The sequence below is a fragment of the Fundulus heteroclitus genome, chromosome 11 (assembly GCF_011125445.2).
Source record: "Fundulus heteroclitus isolate FHET01 chromosome 11, MU-UCD_Fhet_4.1, whole genome shotgun sequence".
Taxonomy (NCBI): Eukaryota; Metazoa; Chordata; class Actinopteri; order Cyprinodontiformes; family Fundulidae; genus Fundulus; species Fundulus heteroclitus.
The window spans coordinates 15709247-15729157 of record NC_046371.1 but is presented as its reverse complement, the minus strand read 5'-3'; the positions used below and the strand labels follow the sequence as shown (position 1 = coordinate 15729157).

Genomic DNA, 19911 nt, shown 5'->3' with positions numbered 1-19911 from the left:
ATACAAAACTTCTTTTTATGTTTCCACTGGTTATCCTTCTGGTTATGTTTCACCCCTCGCGACCCCACAAGGGATAGACGTGTTAGAAGATGGATGGATGTCTTATTGAGATTTAAACCTGTCTCTTCTGCACCTCTGGGCTGCAGGTCGTACTACTCAGCCCAGGTGACGGAGTGGCAGGCCTACCCTCAGTACGGCAGCAGCCAGGGACTGCCGCCGGTGGAGCTGCACCCCAACCTCTACTACCTGAACGGCATCGAGTGGGCCGGCAGCGCCATGGAGATGAGCTCGGTGGCCGCCAAGAACATCGCCCTGCTGGCGTACCACCGCTGGAACAAGCAGACGGACATGGTGGACCAGAAGGACCTCATGCACAGGATCAAAACGGAGCTATGATCGTCTAAAACATTTGCTGTAAAAATCCAGTTCAGTGTTATTTTTTTTGGGGCGGGGAACTGGACACGTGTACAACAGGAGTATGGCGATACAGTAGTACAGAAAGTGCTCCCGAACACCGTTTAGCCATCTTAGTTTCATCAAAAGTAAAAATATCTAGCCTTAGCATCTTCATCAGAGGATTTCAAGCTTCTTTGAGCATCTTGACCATGTCTTTAGAGGAAAATCTGACTAAAACTACTGCTAAAATACAATTAAAGCTCACATATGGGACTATTTATAAACAAACATAACCGTGCACTGATGTCAAGCTATTTTTAGATTTTATTGTTTGTCCAACATGCAGTTGTACAGAGAACTGATGCAAATTGCCAGTTTTTAATGCGATGCGGTGTAGTTTTAGTTTTTTTATTTCAACACAAATAAGATCTCCAGGCAGCCAGTTTATAATGTATGATGTAGTAACTGGACTGTTAAAAGGGTAAAGGTACTGCTGTTTGTAAATAAGTGATTCGGCTTTGTCTTACTGGCCTGAGAAGATTTAGTGGCTGGTTTAAACCAACAGGTCCACCTCAATAAATTAGGATACAATCAGAAATTTGTATTTATTTCAAAAATTCTATTTAAAGAATGAAAGAATAATTTAGAAGGCCAATTAAACAATAGTTTTTGATGCAAAAGTTTCTGCTTTCCTAAAGTTTGTAGTATCCTGTGGTGTTTGAAGTATGCTGGCTGTACTGGTATTGGACTTGATGAACATCAGCAGATGCCATGGCTCCCCCTGGCAAACTTCGCTCTGGACCTCGAGCATCTTCTGTGCCTTTCTGCTCGCCCAGTCAGTCCAGTTCTATTTTTCCTCTCAGCCCTAATACGGATATCTTCTGATGTTTCTGGTTCAGCAGCACTTTTAGCTCATGTCCTGGCTACATCTGTTTGTGGTGGGGGGCTGAAGCCCTAACTCCGGTCACAGTCCATACCCTGTAAATCTCCTTCAACTCTTGAATTGGCTTTGCTTCACGTTCCTCTCAAGCCTTCAGCTATCTCTGTGCACCCTGTCTACCACACGTTGTCCTTCCACTAAGCTTCCAATTAAAATTCTTGGATACGGCACTCTGGACATCTTGCGAGTCCGTAATCTCCCCCCCCCCCCCATGCATGCATTGGCCATAGCATTTCTGTATTGAAAGGCATTTTAATTTGGCTCGTATATAATGTGTACATTTTCTGAGAAACAAAAATCCTGGCTTCTCATTGGCTGTAAGCCATAATCAACAAACCCGATTGAAATAAACCCTTTCAACATACGACTGTGTGGTGAATCTGTATTTAAAACTGATTAAATGAACTTTTCAAAGGGCTTCTGATTTATTGAAATATAAGATTCGTTGCTTCCTGACACAGGGATCTCAATAATAGAGTAATCTCAGCTGGGGTTTTGTAAATTAAAGCAACAACCATGCAGTGACTTATTGTGACCACTGGTGCTGTGCTCTATCCCCCCTTTCATCAGACTTTTTTTTTTTTTTTTTTCTTCAAACGATCCCTTCTTCCTGCTGCTTTTGTTGCGTAATCCAGTGGAAAGAATTTTTTTTTTCAGGGACCGGAGCCAGCCAGCTTTCAGTCTGGACAGAAAACAAAGCAGAGGACAGATCTGCTGCTGCTGATCGTTTTGGGGACAAATTTCTTCCACTGAAAGATGAGAGCCCGGCGGAGCACATCCCTGCCACTAACACGTAGAAATGTAAAGCTTTAAGTAATGCGACGTTTCCTGTCGCATATTGTTGATTTATTTCTGGGTGCGGGTCGTAAATGTCAGTGGACGGAGAATCTAACGGAGCTTTTCTGATCTTCCGAGTTTTGTCATATGAACATCTTGTGACTTAAAGGGGCTTCCATTGATAAACTGTGATTTATTTATTTTTTATCTTGTGACGAGAACTTTATATATATATATATATATATATATATATATATATATATATATATATATATATATATATATATATATATATAATTATATATATATATAATATTTATTTTTTTCTCAGCCATCACCCTCCACTGCGTTCCCTTCGGTTTCACTCACTACTTTAGGGACGGACATTGCAAATTAGTCATGGCTATAAATGTGTTTAACGTACACACTTGTCCCCATCAACTAAATAAACCAAACACGCAGAGCATTGATGTGACAATGTGGCAGCTTCCCGTGGGATTGTGTTTAGCATCTTCATTAGGTTTGGATCTTTTTACCTCTTTCTGAACTCAGACTAGGCTTCTGCATGCATCAGAGGGAAGGCCAGTCAAGGCTTTATGGAAAATACTCTTTAATAATGATTGTTTGCTGTGTTAGCAGTGTCTTACTGAGCTGATGGTACCTGCTTCAGCAGGGGGGGGGGGGGGGGGGGGGGGGGCATTTGATAGAAAGTGCCGGGTAGACAACCTTTGTGAATCTTTTTATTTATGTTTCCTTTTGTCGTAATTTGGTTAAAAGCAGTTAGGAAAACGTCTTTTGTGTCAACCCGAAGCTTCAGATAAGGGGACACAATGAGATCTTCTCTCACAATAAGTCAATCTTCTATAAAACTATTAAATGTCTCCTTTAAAAATATAAAATGTATAATGGAAATGAAACGATATTTGCTTATTTGTACATAAAAAAAAATGTTGATTCATTTATATTTGTTGTAGATGTTTTACAACTATCATGCATTCCTTCGGTAATCGTGACATTTTGTCACTTCACAACCACAAATGTTTGGGGTTTTGATGTATCAAACCAACACAAAGTAGTGCAAAATTGTAAAGAGGGAATAGAATTATAACTTTTTTAAAACATATATAACAAAAAAGCGTGTCTTGCAGTTTTTTATTTAGTCCATTGAGACTGTGCTTTATATAGCAAGGTTGTACTACACTTACAGCTCAGAGACTTTTGGGTAATGTCTTCACCAACTTTTCCTGTCCAGAGATGGATTTTCCCCCCCCATTATTTGGTGAATATCTCACTTATTATTTGGTAAATATCTCATACTCAGACATATTGAACAAAAGGCAAATTCTCCATTGTAATTGGGTATAAACTTGGTATAGGCCATTTTAATACATGAATGTGCTTTGATTTAAACCACTCAATTGTAGCACATATTGTACAGGTACATATCAGAAAATTAGAATATTGCATTAAAAGTGCAACATTTTTTACCAGTTATTTCAGAAAGTGAAGAGGTTATTTTATAGATACATTACATAGAATAAAATATTTCTAACTTCTTTCTTGTAATTTTGTTGATTATGACTCACAGGTGAAGAAAACCCAATATTTTGTGTCTCAGAAAATTAGAATATCACATTAGACCAATCAAGGAAACTTTATTTTAAGCACCAATGTCAGTCTTCTGAAAAGGTACGCCTATTTCTTTGCACTCAATACTTGGTTGGTCCTCCTCTTGCAGGAATGACTGCATCAATGTCTTGTGGCATAGATCAGCCTGTGGCTCTGCGTAGGTGTAATGGAAGCCCAGATTGCTTTAATAGCTGCCTACAGGTCATCTGCCTCGTTGGCTCTGGTGTCTCTCATCTGCCTCCTGACAACAACTCAGATTTTCTATGGGGTTCGAGTCAGAACAGTTTTGCTGGCCAATCAAAAACAGGAACACTATGGTCATTGAACCAGCTTTTGGTTGCTTTGACAGTTATTGGCACGAGCCGAGTCCTGTTGGAAAATATAATCAGCTCATCCATACAGCGTGTCTGAAGAGGGAAGCTTGAAGTGCTTTAGGATTTACTGGTAGACGGTTGCATTGACTGTGGGCGTCAGAAACCAGTGGACCACTCTTCTTCCAGAGTCTGGGGCCCTGTTGTCCAAATTAAATGCAGAGTTTACTTTCATCCAGCCTCAGTCCACTCCTTCTGAAGCTCCCTCAAATTCTTGAATGGATTTCACTTGACAATCCTCTCAAGGCTGCAGTTCTCCCTGTAGCTGGTGCACCTGTTCCTACCACATTTCGTCCTTCCACTGAATTTTCTGTTAATCTGCTTGGATGCTGAACTCTGTGAACAACCAGGTTCTTCAGGAATGACGTTTTGTGACTTCCCCTCCTTGTGAAGGGTGTCGATGACTGCCTTCTGGACGTCTGTCCAGTCAGCAGTCTTCCCCATGATTGTGTCTCCTACTGACCCAGAGTGAGAGACCGACTCAGGAAACCTTTGCAGGTCTTTTGAGCTGATTAGCTGAAGGGTAACACCGTGTGTTTACCCTTTTTCACAGTGTTCTAATTTTCTGAGACACTGTATTTGGGGTTTTCATTAACTGTAAGCCATAATAATCAAAATTACAAGAAACAAATCTATGTGTAATGATTCTACATCATACATGATCTTCACTTTCTGAGATGACTGGCAGAGAATATTGTACTTTTACGCAATATTAATTTTTTTTTTTTAGACGTATCTGTATGTTTACAGACATTGTCCTGCTGGAAGTTGATCCTCAACACCAATCTCAAATATTTCTGAGTCCTAAATGTATCTTTATCCGTCTTCCCTTCAACTCTGTTCAGGTTCCTTGTTCCTGCTGAAGAAAAACATCCACACAGCATTTTTGTTGCCACCCCACTAGTTATCATGGACCTCTCGGCTGCTTCTCTGATTAATTCTCCACTCGCTCCGCCCATCAACTCTGAACAGCTTCTTTGTCCTTGCTGAAGAAAAGCAACCACAAGGAGGGTGGTTGGTGTGTTCAGCATAATGGGTTGGTTTTGTGCAAGTTTGAAAAGGTAAAGGGGTGTGAATATTTTAGCGAGCCAGAGCAAATGCAAGCAAAGTAGTCCTGCTGAGACTTAATGAGCTTTAACATGGTGGCTAAAAACAAAACATGGTGACCAAAGTGCTAATTGCTAAAAACCTATAGAATTTACTGATTTAACATTAAAAACACAGTAACGATACAAACGATTCAAACATTTGACCTAAATAAGCGTATAAAATATGATCTAAAACAAGAGCAAATTTCGTTGGAAGATTTCTCTATTTTTCCTAAAACAAATTGGCTTAAGAAGGTAATCAGTCTGGAAAGTTGTAGATCCTGCTGTAGAGTGTTTCAGGTTGACGGGACAGAATAACAAAATGCTTTTTACAAAGTTCTGACTGAACTAAGGGAGCACTGAAATAAATACAGTAAAGTCTTCACTGCAAAAACAGAACTAGAAATAAGTAAAACATTCTTAAAATGAGTGTATTTGTCGTTGTTTTGAGCAGGCAAATAAGACTATTTGCCAATGGAATAAGATTTTTGCACTTAAAATAGGAACAATTCATCTCCATCTTCTTATTTCAAGTGCAGGATGTCTAATTATCTTATTTTAGGGGTCAAAATACTCATTCCATTGGCAGATAATCCATTTTACCTACTCAAATCAAGGATAAATACACTAACTGATTTGTTCACTGTCTCCATTGTGGCTGTTTTCTTTCAGACCTATTGCTGAAAGTGCTAAAATTACAATAAATAAATGAAATTAAATCTGTAATTATTTATCCACGTCATACCTAAAATAAAACTTTCAGAATTCTATCTGTAATTAAATTTCAAGAATTTACTTAATACATGCTGACATGTTTAAATGTGAAGTTCATTAATCAAAATTTGAAGTCACCATCTAAAAAAATCGTGTATAGCTATTCACATATAATCTTACTGTCAGTTATCTCCACAATAAGTCTACTTTGATTCAATAAGTTTTATTTATATAGCGCCAATTCACAACACGTCAGCTCAAGGCACTGTACAAAGTCAAATTTAATCAAATCACACAGATTGTTCAAAAAGGAATCTAAGGAATCTATCTAAGCAGATTGTATCGTGTCTCTCCAAGCAGCATTCACTCCTCCTGAGAGAGCGTGGAGCCACAGTGGACAGTCGTCTGCATTGTGCAGCAATCCCTCAAACCGAGCATGCATGTTACAACTGTGGAGAGGAAAACTCCCCTTTAACAGGGAGGAAAACCTCCAGCAGAACCAGGCTCAGTGTGAACGGCCATCTGCCTCGACCGACTGGGGGTTACAGAAGACAGAGCAGAGACAAAAAGAGAAGACAGAAGCACACATTGATCCAGGAATCCTTTCTATGTTATATAGTAATGGAAGATGATCTGTCTCCCCTGGATGGTGTCACAGTTAACAGAACGCCAGACCATGTGTACCTAATATAAAAAAAGACAGAAAGAACATAAATTATACGATGAAATAACAACAACAATGTAAGAACTCAGCAAAGTGAGAGAAATAGATCTTGATGTCCTCCAGCAGCCTAAGCCTATATCATCATAACTACAGAGATATACCTCAGGATAACCTAAGTCACTATAACTATGAGCTTTGTCTTTAGAGTGAGTGTCAGCCTTTCCTTCTGAGTCTGCTGTCTAAGTCTGACAAAGAAAGAAAGAAAACTGTGGGGCATTCAATGCCCTAAAACACCTTTCAGTTTCAATATTACTCAAGATACAAAAATTGAAAGTGAACTAAACAGTGATTCAAATACAGATGTCCAAAGATGCCATTGGCCAACCAAGCAGACATTGTGCTCGTTGATAGCAGCAGAGGACATCCCAAACGATGGAAACATCAGGAAAAAGATACATGAGAAAGTAAAGAAATAAGAAGGACTCAGAGAAGAGCTGGAGCGAGCCTGGCTATTGAAGGCAACAACAGTACCTGTGACGGCACCAGCAGTGACCCCCGCACTGAGAAGTAACTCCTGCAGATACCTGAAGAAACAGGAGATCTCAGTCCAGATGAGTCCTAGAAACAGCAAAGATACTGCAAAAGATCAAGCTCCCAGGCTTCTGGGAGGAATACCCGAGCTTGACATGAACACCCTAAATATTCATCATTCTTCTTGATTCTTGATTCTTGATTCTATACCACCTTAACAAGGAAAATGGGGTTGGGTGAGAGTTTTATTTACTTTGGTTTAGACAGATAATCTCATTGAAACTTGTAGTCTCATTTATAAGACTGACCTTACATATACAAATACAAACAATTACTTCAGATTTAATCAAAGAATTTCATATTTGAATACATATTCAATCTTTCAATGCTGATTTCAATTACTTTTTCCATATCAACCTTTTTATGAAAGGTTTAAGCAATTACTGATTATTTATTTATTACGTTTTTCCACTTCTGACACTCAATAGAATGCATTTATGAAATTATTTAAGAAAATACATACATAACTGGATATTATTTTTCTAAATAAAATATTTGTTTTTTCTGACCTTTTCCCCTCATCTATTTGTTTTTTTATCTTAAATAATTTTTGACACATTTCATTAATTATTTGATAATCGTTTTTTTATTTATAAATTGTTGCATTTTTGAAACAGTAATTAGTATTAGTGACGTCAGTAATTAATTATGATGGAGTAAATAATTACTGTTTCATCTATTACATTTTGCCAGTTAATAATAGAGGACTATTTTCATATTTACAAACTTTCATTATTTTTCTTATTAAAGTTCCAATTAACCAGGTAAAAGACCCAATAAGATCACAACCTCTTTCCCAAGGACGACTTGGCTAAAAAAAGGTGGCAGCACATGTCCTAGTGGATGAGACAGACAAACAATAATAAAATATATATAAGGTGTGAATAATCTTAAGATGTAAAATGTAGAGAAAAAGTATCGAAAAATTTCCTTTTCCAGTTTCTAAAGATGGAGCAGCAGATCTTCAATAAAACCGGTTCTCACAGCTTCAGTTCAGTTGGAGTTCATTCCAAACAGAAGGGGAACAAAAACTGAATACTTTCTATCTTTATAAATTATTAATGCATTTGTTTTTGTGTCTAAATCTTTACTCACACATTTATATAATTGTTTTTCTTTATAAACTATGGCAATGTTGGACCTCCATATCCACTGTTTATTTATTGCCCCGAGTAATTTTGAAACTGAAACTGCATTTTTTTTATTCTGCCCCCACGTCTGGGCTCTAAAATGAAACGTCAGTGTCAATTTAATTGTATGTTATTTTATTCGTGTAGATTACTGTCTTCCCTTAACCTTACTTATTCAGATATCTTAGTTTCACTTTTCAAGTAAAACGAAAGTGGGTGAAGCGCAAGTTTATATATATGTGTGTATATATAGTGTAACGATATATAATGTATATATAATAATAATTATTAGAATATTATAAAGAAAAGTAGCAAAACCTTATTTATTGTTGTTTTACTTCAATATTCTCATCGTTATATATATATATCATTAGTTTATTGGGAACATGGTGAAACCAATAAAATGTCACGGCAGTAGAAACAGTTTTGCTACTTTTCTTTTAGTGTTTGGTATCTTTTGCGAACGATGCCGGTCGATTTCTCGCTGTTTTGTAACCCTAAATTGTGACTTTTAACCTGAAAACGGGGAAAATATTAAAACGTGTTGTCGTCCAGCTCGGAGCTCTTCTCCTATTGGCTGATGGGCGCACCACGTTGGTCGGGTAGTCACGCGTTTTCCAGAAACCCGTCAGGAAGGAGAAAAACAAAACAAACCCGAGAGAGAGAGAAAGAGAGAGAGAGCTGTAAAACCGTGTGGACTCCATTGGAAAGGGAAACATTTTTTAATCATCAGTCTAAGTCAAACACCGAAGTCTCGCAACGAGCGTGACGTATGCATGGGAGTCTTAAAAGTGAGTAGGACCGCTCCTAGTACGCTTCCTGAACCTTGAGTGTGCGCTTCGGCCGCGGTGGCTCGTTAGCTCCGAAGCTAGCTGCCTCTGGTTGTTGAGTGTCGGGCTGCAGCTGGGACGAGGAAGGGGGCGGACGGGAGGCCATACTGACCGACTTCTAGGTGAAAAATGGGACAATTATTTGTGACCGGGGCTCTGTGACATAAAATTGAACGCAAATAAACACGAGTAGAGTGGCATTTATTTTAAGCTCGTGGCTGTTTATGAAGGAGCAGAGACGTTAAGCTAGCTCACGTTGCACGATTAGCTGATATAAACGTCGGCCAGCGGGCTCCGGACCGACTCCATGGTGACATGTTTGCCGATTTGGTGCCACGGGAGCTCGCAGAAGAGCGGATTCTGTGTCTGTTTACGTAAAAAAAACAGCTGTTATGTAAGGAGGCTGAAGTGTCAAAATAGCACCGCGTCGCTTATTATATGTGCCAGTTTCTCTCGTGCATTTGGGAATATGCAGGATTTCTGAGTGACCTGGCACCAGGAGTGTGATTGTTGAAGGAAAAGCCTGACTTTGGAGCCTCAGGTCTCCCTGGGTACACGCCCCCCATCATCAAACAGAGCCAGTGTTGCTGGAGAAAAGCTCGGTAATATCATCTGATCTGACCTCACATACACTCCGTGGGTCCTCACGTTAAGCCATTTAACTTCCGGGATTGTTAAATTTATTATTTTCTATCTTTTAAAAAAAAGCCTATTTTGTGGGGATTTATCCACCTAGTCTATCAGTACGTGAATGCATGTTGGTCTTTTGGAGAAAACACGAGCATACATGATTTTTTTTTTTTTTTTTTTTACCGCGGTGACTTTATTTCGTGTGCGATTGTGTTCAAATATGTCATAAATACTAATATGTAGGGCACGGGGATGTAGGCCTCCTAGTTGTTTATCTTCTGCTTCAACCTAGATTGAAACAAGCTGTTTATGATGAGGCAGGTTCTGTGATTGGCGGCCGGTGTGGCCTATCGGGCGCTCCGGAAGGCGGGCCTTCGTCTCGGCTCGACCAATAGGAAAGCCAGATTACGTGGGTGTTGGCACGACGGGTTAGATTGAGGTTTTGTTTTGCTTTGCAGAAGATCTGCGATGGGTGCAGAGACTGGCGAGACTCTGGTGACTTTATGGCTTTTACTGGAGGATAATATAGGTCACCTGCAATACATGTCGGCCTGTCAGGGAAAAGCGATTTATGTGAGCCGAACGCTTGTGCTTTTAGATTCTGAAAAGAAGGGAAATTCCTGAGATATCCAGGTTTATTATTTTTTTTAGAGGAAAACACCGTCTGTTTGTGTCTTTTCCACTGACAGCATGGTTGCCTTAAAAATGTTTTGGGAAGACGCAAAACTCATTGCCCCTTCATCAGCAGCGTTTGAGGTAAAGTGAAACATTTGTTTTTTACTTCTCTTTTATTTATGGTGATAGTAATGTCCTTTAGAATAATGATATGAAATGCATCCATGTATATTAATGTGTTGTTTCCAGCTAGGTTTAGACCCTTAGGATTTTTTTATGACACCCTTGAGTGAAAATACTACGGTTTTATGGGATCATCACATTCACACATAGTTTTTGTTTTTTATAAAATGCAAAAAATGATTGTATTACCTTTTTATATAAAACATAAAAACAGCTAAGTAATTGATACAGCTGTAGTACTGTTTTATAAAATGAAATGCTATATTGTTATTTAAATGTAGATACATAGATCAAAAATAAAACTACTGAATAAGCCCACAAAATTTAGAAGTAGCTTTTCAAGTAAACGTGATTATTCCGGAGAGTGTTATACGTTTATGAGAGGAGGATGTCGCCCCAGAGAAAATCAGATGGAATAAAACAAGGAGTATAAGTCGAGCTTAGAACGTGACCGTGCCATAGAGGTATGAACATAAGTGGATACGTATTGAAGAGCAGAAAAGCCTCTGCAGTGCAGATGTAGCCGATTAGCTTACCGACTTGGAGGCAAACATTAAAAGATCTGCACAAAGAAAGTTTGGAGGCAGAGGAGACACACTTTGAGGCGATAAATATACAACAAGACTCACCGTCCGGTTATTGAGCCCGTCATCCTCTAAGCTATGACGGACAGCTCCGTGAAGTTAGTTATAGGTTGCCGTCCTCCTGTTTGACCTTCTGGCTGTCTTCCCCCCTCCACCCACCCAGCGGTGGTTGTAAAACAGGACGACAACAAGACGACGAATTTGCGCAGCTCGAATATAAACTTGGGGCCAACTTCACTGCGATGTGACGGTCCTCATACTCTGAATGCGAAAGTGAAAAGTCTCCACTTCATTCCAGAGACCCAGCTTTTGTTTCATGTTCATACTGATGTATATAAACCCACTACCTCTATGAAGTCTTCTGGTATTTTTTTATTTTTTTTTGGATTTAAAGGAGGCCTCTCCTAACGTGGCAACAACTGGAAAATAATGGCGTTCTTGCTTCTTCAGCGTTCTTCTATAGCTGGCTGTGGCTCACTATACGTCAGGCAGCTCCGCCCACCAAAAAAAGGCCACTACTGCATTTATTGAAACAAATATGCTAAAAATAAGTTATTGCAGTTTGACTTCAGCGCAATCGGTCCCTTGAATGTTTCGTGGCAGTGTCTCACTAAATGGTATTGGAGCTATGTCAATATTTGCCGATTTGATTTCAGTTCACCTTCAATATGAATGATGGACGGCAGGAAGAGAGCTTTATGTGACAGAAGGTTCCTCCATAGAGAGAGCAGTTTGGAAACAGATTATTGCAATATATGCATCAAAATATATCCCTTACCTTTATTTGAGTTTTATATACGTCATGGTTCTTTGTTTTTACTAATTTAATAAAAAGGGGATGAAAAAATCAGATTTTTCCGAATTTGACCTGCTGATCAGAGCCGATTCCTGGCTGATCTGTCGACACCTCTGCCATTCGTACTGATGTCAGTCAGGATATACATGACAAGCACATCTTTTCTTTTTTTAAAGGTTCAAACAGAGGCCAGGTTAAATCTTTTTGTATAGATGTTTGCTCCTTTGATTAAAGAGGATTAAAACAAGGCATGTTTTATATTTGACTTATACTTAGCTTAACGTTAGGTGTGTTATCCCTATTTGACAAAACCTTGCGGACCGACATCATTGAAGCGTTGCAGCCTTCAAGCAGCTCTGCTTCTCTGTAGTATTTCAATAAATCAGTTAAATTGAGCAAACACTGAGACCTGCCTCAGCAGGAAAAGCCCCAGTGGCCCGCATCCAGAGATTATTACACCGTTGTTCAGCAATTAACCGGGGAATCAGATGTGCCTATTTCCGACATAATTAAAAGGCTCTTTGAAAAATAAATAAGCTAAGTCTGCTCAACCTTTTTTTTTAATCCTTTTTAAAACAAAAGCACCGCTGTCAGAAGGAGGCCGTCGCCGTCTGTGGCTTTTCTTTTTGTTGAGTTTTTAAGATTTCCCCTCCCTGGGCTTGAAGGTTTGTTGGTGAGCCGCCGTGGAGCAGATTCAAACATCCGATCGGAAGAATGCAGCCGCGAGCACGAGCGCCCCATTATAAATGTCTGCTGTCTTTCCACTGCAAGGATAGTTTAACTAGGAGCAGCGAGGCTTCATGCAAGTAATACTGTGCAGAGTTTCAAATGAAACCATAATCAATGATTTAGATTATGGTGTCGGTATTGGTAATTGTTGCTCTTCTCTTTTAGATTAAGGAAATTGGATCACGTTTTTGTTATTTGTGTAAAAACCGCACTGTGTCAGCACCCTAAAACCGTTGTGTTTGTGCTGAAGGTCATCTTATCCCGGGAATCTAAGATCCGCCAGAGGTCAGTCGTACCAGCGGAGCAGCGCTGGTGATGAACCCATCCGCTGTTTTACAGCCGATCCGGATTCTCCCTCTGGGGATGATAACGCCTAAAAAGATCTTTAAACTTTGTTTTACGCCTTTTCTAGGATGTAACACGCACAGATCATAAAAGTGCGTTGCAGTTTCCTCAATTCAGAATCATTGAAGCTAATGTCTCCTAGCATTTGTTTTTACTTTACTAAGCTTAAGACCAAGTGCACCGGAGGACCATCGGCGGCTTTATGCCTTTAAAGTGTCACTTTTTAGTTTTGATGCTTTTTTAGTTAACTTCTAACTCCAATTAGCAGCCGTTTCACTTACAAACGAGTGCATTACCGGTGGGTCTATTTAACCTCTATTTAACAAGTACAATTGCTCTCCAGGCATTTCAATTCAGTAGTTGTACCTACAAGAAATAGTCCAATAACAGAATACAATAGAAATCTCCATTATTGTCCAGCAGTGGGGAAATCCAGGTATACCAGCAGCAAGTAAGCAAAAAGTTTCCAACAAAGCAAAATATTGTGCAAACAACTTATTGAGTCTGTTGGAAGCAGCGATGGCTGTAAACCGGTGTCTGATTCTTGTGTCGCCTCAATCAGATTATCTGTCCAAATAAAAAAAATAAAGTCTGAACAGCTGCCGGAAACAAGGATCCACAATGGGTGGGTGCATTTCATTGTATTTGCACCAAATTAGAAAGACAAAAAACACCTTCAAAGCATTCGAGCTGCTGCTGCTTCAGCTTCACTTGGACATTCACGTCTGCAAAAGCCTTGCATTTTATTTACGGGTCCCTGGAATCTTCCAGACGTCCATTGTCCGCCTGTTCGTCATGAGAAAACCCTGACTTAAAAAAAAAAACAAAAAAAAAGGACACGCATGCAGCAGTGACAGTGGAAATGTTGTCCTTGGGTGAAGTGAAAGGGCCTGTTTTTCTCAAGCGATAACGACTGCACTGTTACTGTAGCGCAAATAAACCCTGCAGCAGCAGCAGCAGCAGCAGCATGTAGAAAAGGCACACAGCTGCATTCATTCACCAGAGATACAACAACAGAACCCTTTGAGACGCACATTTTTTAAGTTTTATGTCACAATAATAGTTTTTTGGAACATTATATTCCATTTCACATCATATTACATGCTTACATTGGCTCACTTTTGACTTACATGGGCGATGAAGTGATCAATTGGAAAAGAGTAATGCTAAACGGCCTCGTCCTGAATGTGGTGTTAACTAGCACTCGGTAACCGGTCTGCATGTAGCAGCATGTCATCTAAACAAGCAACAAAACCCCCCCCCCCTCACCTTTAGGGACAATCGGCTGTTATTTAGCATCTATTTCGGTCTGTTGCCACGCTGTCCGAACACATTCAGGGCCTGACAACCTTTTGTGATGCGCGCTCCGCTCTCACATGTCCCCCTTTTCATAAACAGGCTGGCATCTCCGGCGTGTTATTTCTGCAGCAATTAGCGCCTCTCTGGTATCAGTCCAGGGAAGATACTGCGGGTTGGCCTACTTGGATCCCGTCCAGTGTTGTGAGGCAAAGGCGTATCACCTGTTTGCGCGATAAGAGGAGATACGAGATGGGCCCAGCGTGCTCACGGTTAAACTTCCGTGCATTTTGCGCGACGGGCCGTGCAACGGGGCATAGTTGAGAAGTGAAACAAGCACACATGGTTTTCAGTCGTCATTTTACAACTAAAGATCTGCGCCGAGCCCCTCTGAGTCAGTTCGTACCGAGACGACGACGTTTTACCCGGCTTTGACTAGGCCATTCCTACACATGAATGTATTTTCATCTAAACCGATTGACTGTAGCGGTTAGGGTAGGTGTTGGGAACATTTGGAGCATTCTCAAGTCTTTTGTTGAGTTTTGCCTGCTTTCTCGCCGTATTTCCCTGCATTTAGCTCCCTCTATCTTCCAATCAACCCCGGCCAGCTTTGCTGTTCCCGCTAAAGAAAAGCAGCCCCACAGAATAATGCTGCCGCTGTCAGGTTGATGTGCAGGTCTCATCTGAACTTGTCGGCTTCTTCGACAAGGTTGCTTTGTCCCCCTTTGTGGTTTGTGGCAAACTGCAAACGGGATTTTTTTATTTTTTTTTACGGCTTTCCTTTAAGTGCAGACCAAAAGTCGTCCTGTCAGCGGATTTCTCTGCAGCTCATCCAGAGCTACCAGAGTTGGGCGCGCCTTTCATTAACGCTGCCCCGGTCCGACCAGTCCGATCAGGTAGACGTCCATAACTCTTTCTGTTTTTCAGACATACAGGACTGTCTCAGAAAATTATAATATTGTGATAAAGTTCTTTTATTTTCTATAATGCAATTAAAAAACATGAAATGTCATACATTCTGGATTCATTACAAATCAACTGAAATATCGCAAGCCTTTTATTGTTTTAATATCGCTGATTATGGCTTACAGCTGAAGAAAACTCAAAAATCCTATCTCAAAATATTAGAATATTTCCTCAGACCAAGTAAAAAGAAATTCTAACAGCAAAACAAAATCAAACATTTGAAAATGTCCATAAATGCACTCAGTATTTGGTTGGGAATCCTTTTGCACAGATTACTGCATCAATGCGGCGTGGCATGGAGGCAATCAGCCTGTGGCATTGCTGAGGTGTTATGGATGCCCAGGATGCTTCAATAGCGCCCTTTAGCTCATTTGCATTGTTGGCTCTGGTGTCTTTCAGCTTCTTCTTCACAATACTCCACAAATTCTCTATGGGGTTCAGGTCAGGGGAATTGGCAGGCCAATCAAGGACAGTAATGCCATGGTCAGTACACCAGTTACTGTGAGAATCTTATGTCGTCTCTTAACCACTACCATACTTGTGATTTAGTTTACTGAACCAAGCTGAGTGTTTTTCAAGGCTCAGGAAACCCTGCAGTGTTTCGAGTTTATTAGACGATTCAAGTGATTAGTTGAATAGCCTACTAGTATACTTTTTCACGATATTCTAATATTTTGAGATAGGATATTTGGGTTTCTTAAGCTGTAAGCCATAATCAGCGATATTAAAACAATAAAAGGCTTGCGATATTTCAGTTGATTTGTAATGAATCCAGAATGTATGACATTTCATGTTTTTTAATTGCATTACAGAAAATAAAGAACTTTATCAAAATATTCTAATTTTCTGAGACAGTCCTGTAGACATCGGGCAGTTCTCTGCGAGGTGTTCAAAGTTAAAATAACCCAAGTCTGTTTGGATATAACCCCAAAACGTCGCCCCCGGACCGGTCCGCTGGGTTCGCTGCTCTCCATGAAGCCGCTTGTTCACTAATTTTCTCTAACAACCGTTTAAAATCTCAAACGAATCGCTGCTCCAGGATTTTTGTGAAGATCTTGAGCTCTTACACTAAGATTAAGTCATGCAGAGATGAGCCTTCGTAAGACAGACACTGAATTCAGTTCACATCAATCCAGTTTGTTCCTGTATAATCCACAGATTCAAATCCAGCTACATACAGTCCGCTCTAGTCCAGTCCAGTTGGTATAAGGTTATCCGTCTGAGGAAGCCCGGCCGATTGCACCACTGGACCCGCTTTGCAGCCGATCCGAGACAGAAACACGTTCGACTTTCACACAGGAAGTCGTGTGTTTCAAGATCGTTGCGAAGGGAGCGAAGAATGACGGCGCACGTTGCAAGTAACAGAAATGACCGTTTGATTTATTCCACCGCCGGAGCAGCTACTTAATAATAGTTAATCATTTCTGCAGGTCGGTAAAATTGCTCCGAGTGAAGGCAGCGTTTTTATTAACCGGACTTTGAAAGGCAGAACCTGACCCGGAGCTCAGGCTTCAGTAAAGAACTTTTTTTTTTTATATTGAAACTGCAAAAATACTGTGCCTTTAGCAATCTTTGATTATGTGCATTGTTTTGGTAATTAGCTGTAAAGGTTTTGCATTTGTTTTTGTGTTTAAAACTCTAAAAGTTTGCACCAGTAAAGAAAACCTCCATCTCTAGGCCGTGTGCAAGAACCCTGACCCCAGCTTGAACTCTGGGCTTCTGTCAGGCTTACTCATAAAGTTTCGTCTCTTCGTCATAGCCTGCATGAGCCTCTGGTCTGAGATTTTTAGGCCTTTCTCTGACAAACAAACGTGTGCATCGTCACTTTGGCTTGTTTTGCTGTTCTTTTGTGAGATTTCCGTTTTGCGGCGTTCTTGTTCTCTCCGCGGCTGTCGAGGATCAGGATTGATGCAGCTGCTTTGTTGTGTTTAAAACCGTGTGTGTTTCCTCATTCCGGCTCCGCCGCAAATGAAACCAGACACAAACGCGGCGGAAGATCTTGCGCACCGAGATCCGAAGATAGTCCCCGAAATTTGTTACTTCGGAGGTCGAGCTGGGTCCAGATCCGCTCCGGGCCGATCGACCCGACATGCGCTCGCCCGAGGCGGCCAGCTCTCCTCGGTTTGTGTGTTTGGTGAGGTGCTGCTTTCACAACTACCAGTCGTTGCACTGCAGCGTTTATCTGCCACTTCCTGTCTTTACACGAAACCCGTACACGGGGAGATGAAACTGGCAGGGGGGGGAGAAGTTTTATTTTTGTCAGCAAAGGGAAGTCGTGTTGTTCACTGGTCTTGTACAGGGGTGTGATTGGTGAGTTTTTTTTTTTTTTTTTTTTGCGTCCTGTGATCACTGGTTAGGGTCATGTCTCTATGCAGATCTTTGTATTGTTATGCAAAACAAGCCGAGATAAATACGGGGCCGTGTAGCTCAGCTGTGAGAAAAAAGCGAGTAGAGGAAAGGAAGCAAGGTGTTTTTTTTTTTTTTGTTTTTTTTTGTGCTGTGGTTCGCTCAGAGCAAATCTTGCTTTCTCTATTTGCTGCAACTTTAATCAACATTTTCAAGCCGGGGGTTTAACTCCGGTAGTGTTCAGTGGACATTTGTTCAATTGTAACTTAGCTCTCCAGAAACGACGAGAGCGATGCTATACGATGTTTGAAATAAAGCCAAAGAAAGGCGAGCAGGATGTTATAGTATATATATATATATATAGATAGAGTATATATATATATATATATATATATATATATATATATATATATATATATAGATATATATATATATATATATATATATATATATAGATGGCCGTACATTAAAGAGCAGGTACAGCAGAGTAATGAGATCGTTATGGGAATGGTCCATGAATGTTAATAGGGGTCTAATGTGTAGAAAATGCACGCCAGTAAGCGAGAGCTGGCTGGGTATACAGATTGCTGATGTTCGTATCTCATCTGGTGTGGCTAACTGCACATAATTGGATTCAGCGGCTTCACCCGCCATATTTCCGTGTGCTTTCTGTTCCCTGCATCAATTTTCTGCCTCGCACCTTATAGATTAAACGTATCTGCAAGCATATGTCGTTGCTAAATGTGCATTCATTTCTCTAACATAGGAAAACCCTTTAAAAAAAATCTGATTCATTCATGTTTACATACCTTCTAGGTTGTCTCATTTTTTTTTTTTTTTTAGATTTTCTTTTTTATGCTTTTTATTTTGTGTTTACGGCCCAAGCTGCTTAGCAATAGTTTAACGACAAGCCTAGCATCGTTATACAGGGTGCTTGCGCAAGTCTTGAAAGTCTTAATAAGTATGGAATTTTAAAACACTGTTTTCCAGACCTTGAAAAGTCTTGAATTTTGTGTGAAAGTCTTAATAAAGTATGGGGAAGAAAATGTGTGGTAGAATTTTACAGTATGCTCAAAGGCTTTGTGAACTTAGAAATAGGAAGGTAGGCTATAAAACTATAATTTTACTAACTGGTCACGTACTGTATTAGCCTAATGGAATCAAACACTTGTTTGATGTGAAATTCATTTACTTGTGATTTTCATGTTTTGAAACGTTTTCATCAGTAAAAACATAATTTACTGTGAATAATGCATTTGTTCATTGAATATGAGCCTATAAAAATTAACATTTCTAATAAACAGTTTGTACAATCTCAACCAATGAAGTAGGCAGTAGGCACACAAGTATACAAGTACATAAAGTTAAGGTCTTGGGGGAAAAAATATCAGTTTTGAAAAAGTCTGGAATTTTAATTTGGAAAAAGAGCAAGCACCCTGTTATACCTTTTAATGCTGAAGCTTCATTTTATTTGTTTTGTTGTTACTTTTTACACTTTTTTTTTTGTTTCCATCCCGTCAACAACTTTTCTCTCTTTTTTTTTCCTCAGACCTGAGGCACACAGAGAAACACACCAGACCACAACAGACCGGACGCTTTCTCCGCTTCCTTCCCAGCCTCCCAGGCTGCCCCCCCCCTAACCCTCTGTGATCGTCTCCCCCGGCAAAGTTTTTATCGCGCCGACCGACTCAGACCAGTGGGACTGGACAGGAGACCCAGAGGTTCCCACCGCTGGTGCTCTAAGCTGCGCCTGGCGATGCCTCAGGTAGGAGGCGCTGCGGGGGGAAAGCTCGTTCCCCGATTTTACACGTAGACGAGTACGCGGCGTCTGTCGGATTTGTTTTCCGTTAAAAAGGCTTTATGGCTTTTAAACGGAAACGCTTGAAACACGGTAGGCAGATGCAGACGGAGAGGATCGCAGGTATGAGTCACCGACCCCTGGATCAGTCAGACGTCAGCGCTGATGCAGCATCAGCACGGCTGCTGATGTAGACGGCCAAGCAATGAAAGAGAAAATTAACTTGTTGGTTTGTTAATTCAGGGAGCTTTTCCAAACCACGTCTAAAGACGGAGCGTTGAATCATTTTAGACACTAATAATAAAATCCTAAAAAGGCAAAGCAGTTTTGTCAAAGCACTCTTTAGCATAATATTCTTCATTCTAGAAGCTGTCATATTGATTATTTGTATGCACTTACAGACCACTCTGCTTTTCTCAAATAACTTTTTTCAAATCTAGTGGGCTGTAATTGTATGGTGTTTTCTCATTTTGCTAACCAACGTCTCGGAGCT

At 40.3% G+C, this 19911-nt stretch overlaps 1 protein-coding gene across 3 annotated transcripts in view; it reads left to right on the top strand.

Annotated features, from left to right (window-relative positions):
- Positions 1-19911, top strand: part of LOC105939081 (prenylcysteine oxidase-like) — a 38386-nt gene that overhangs the window by 15451 nt on the left and 3024 nt on the right. For 2 of the 3 annotated variants that reach the window (XM_036142950.1, XM_036142948.1), the window contains exon 7: positions 147-438. In XM_036142950.1, the coding sequence (XP_035998843.1) occupies positions 147-396 (250 nt within the window). In that variant the 3' untranslated portion in view covers positions 397-438. Of the gene's footprint in view, positions 1-146; positions 439-4353; positions 4361-18188; positions 18192-19911 lie in introns of those variants that run through there. The other variant, XM_036142949.1, reaches the window with a different exon arrangement.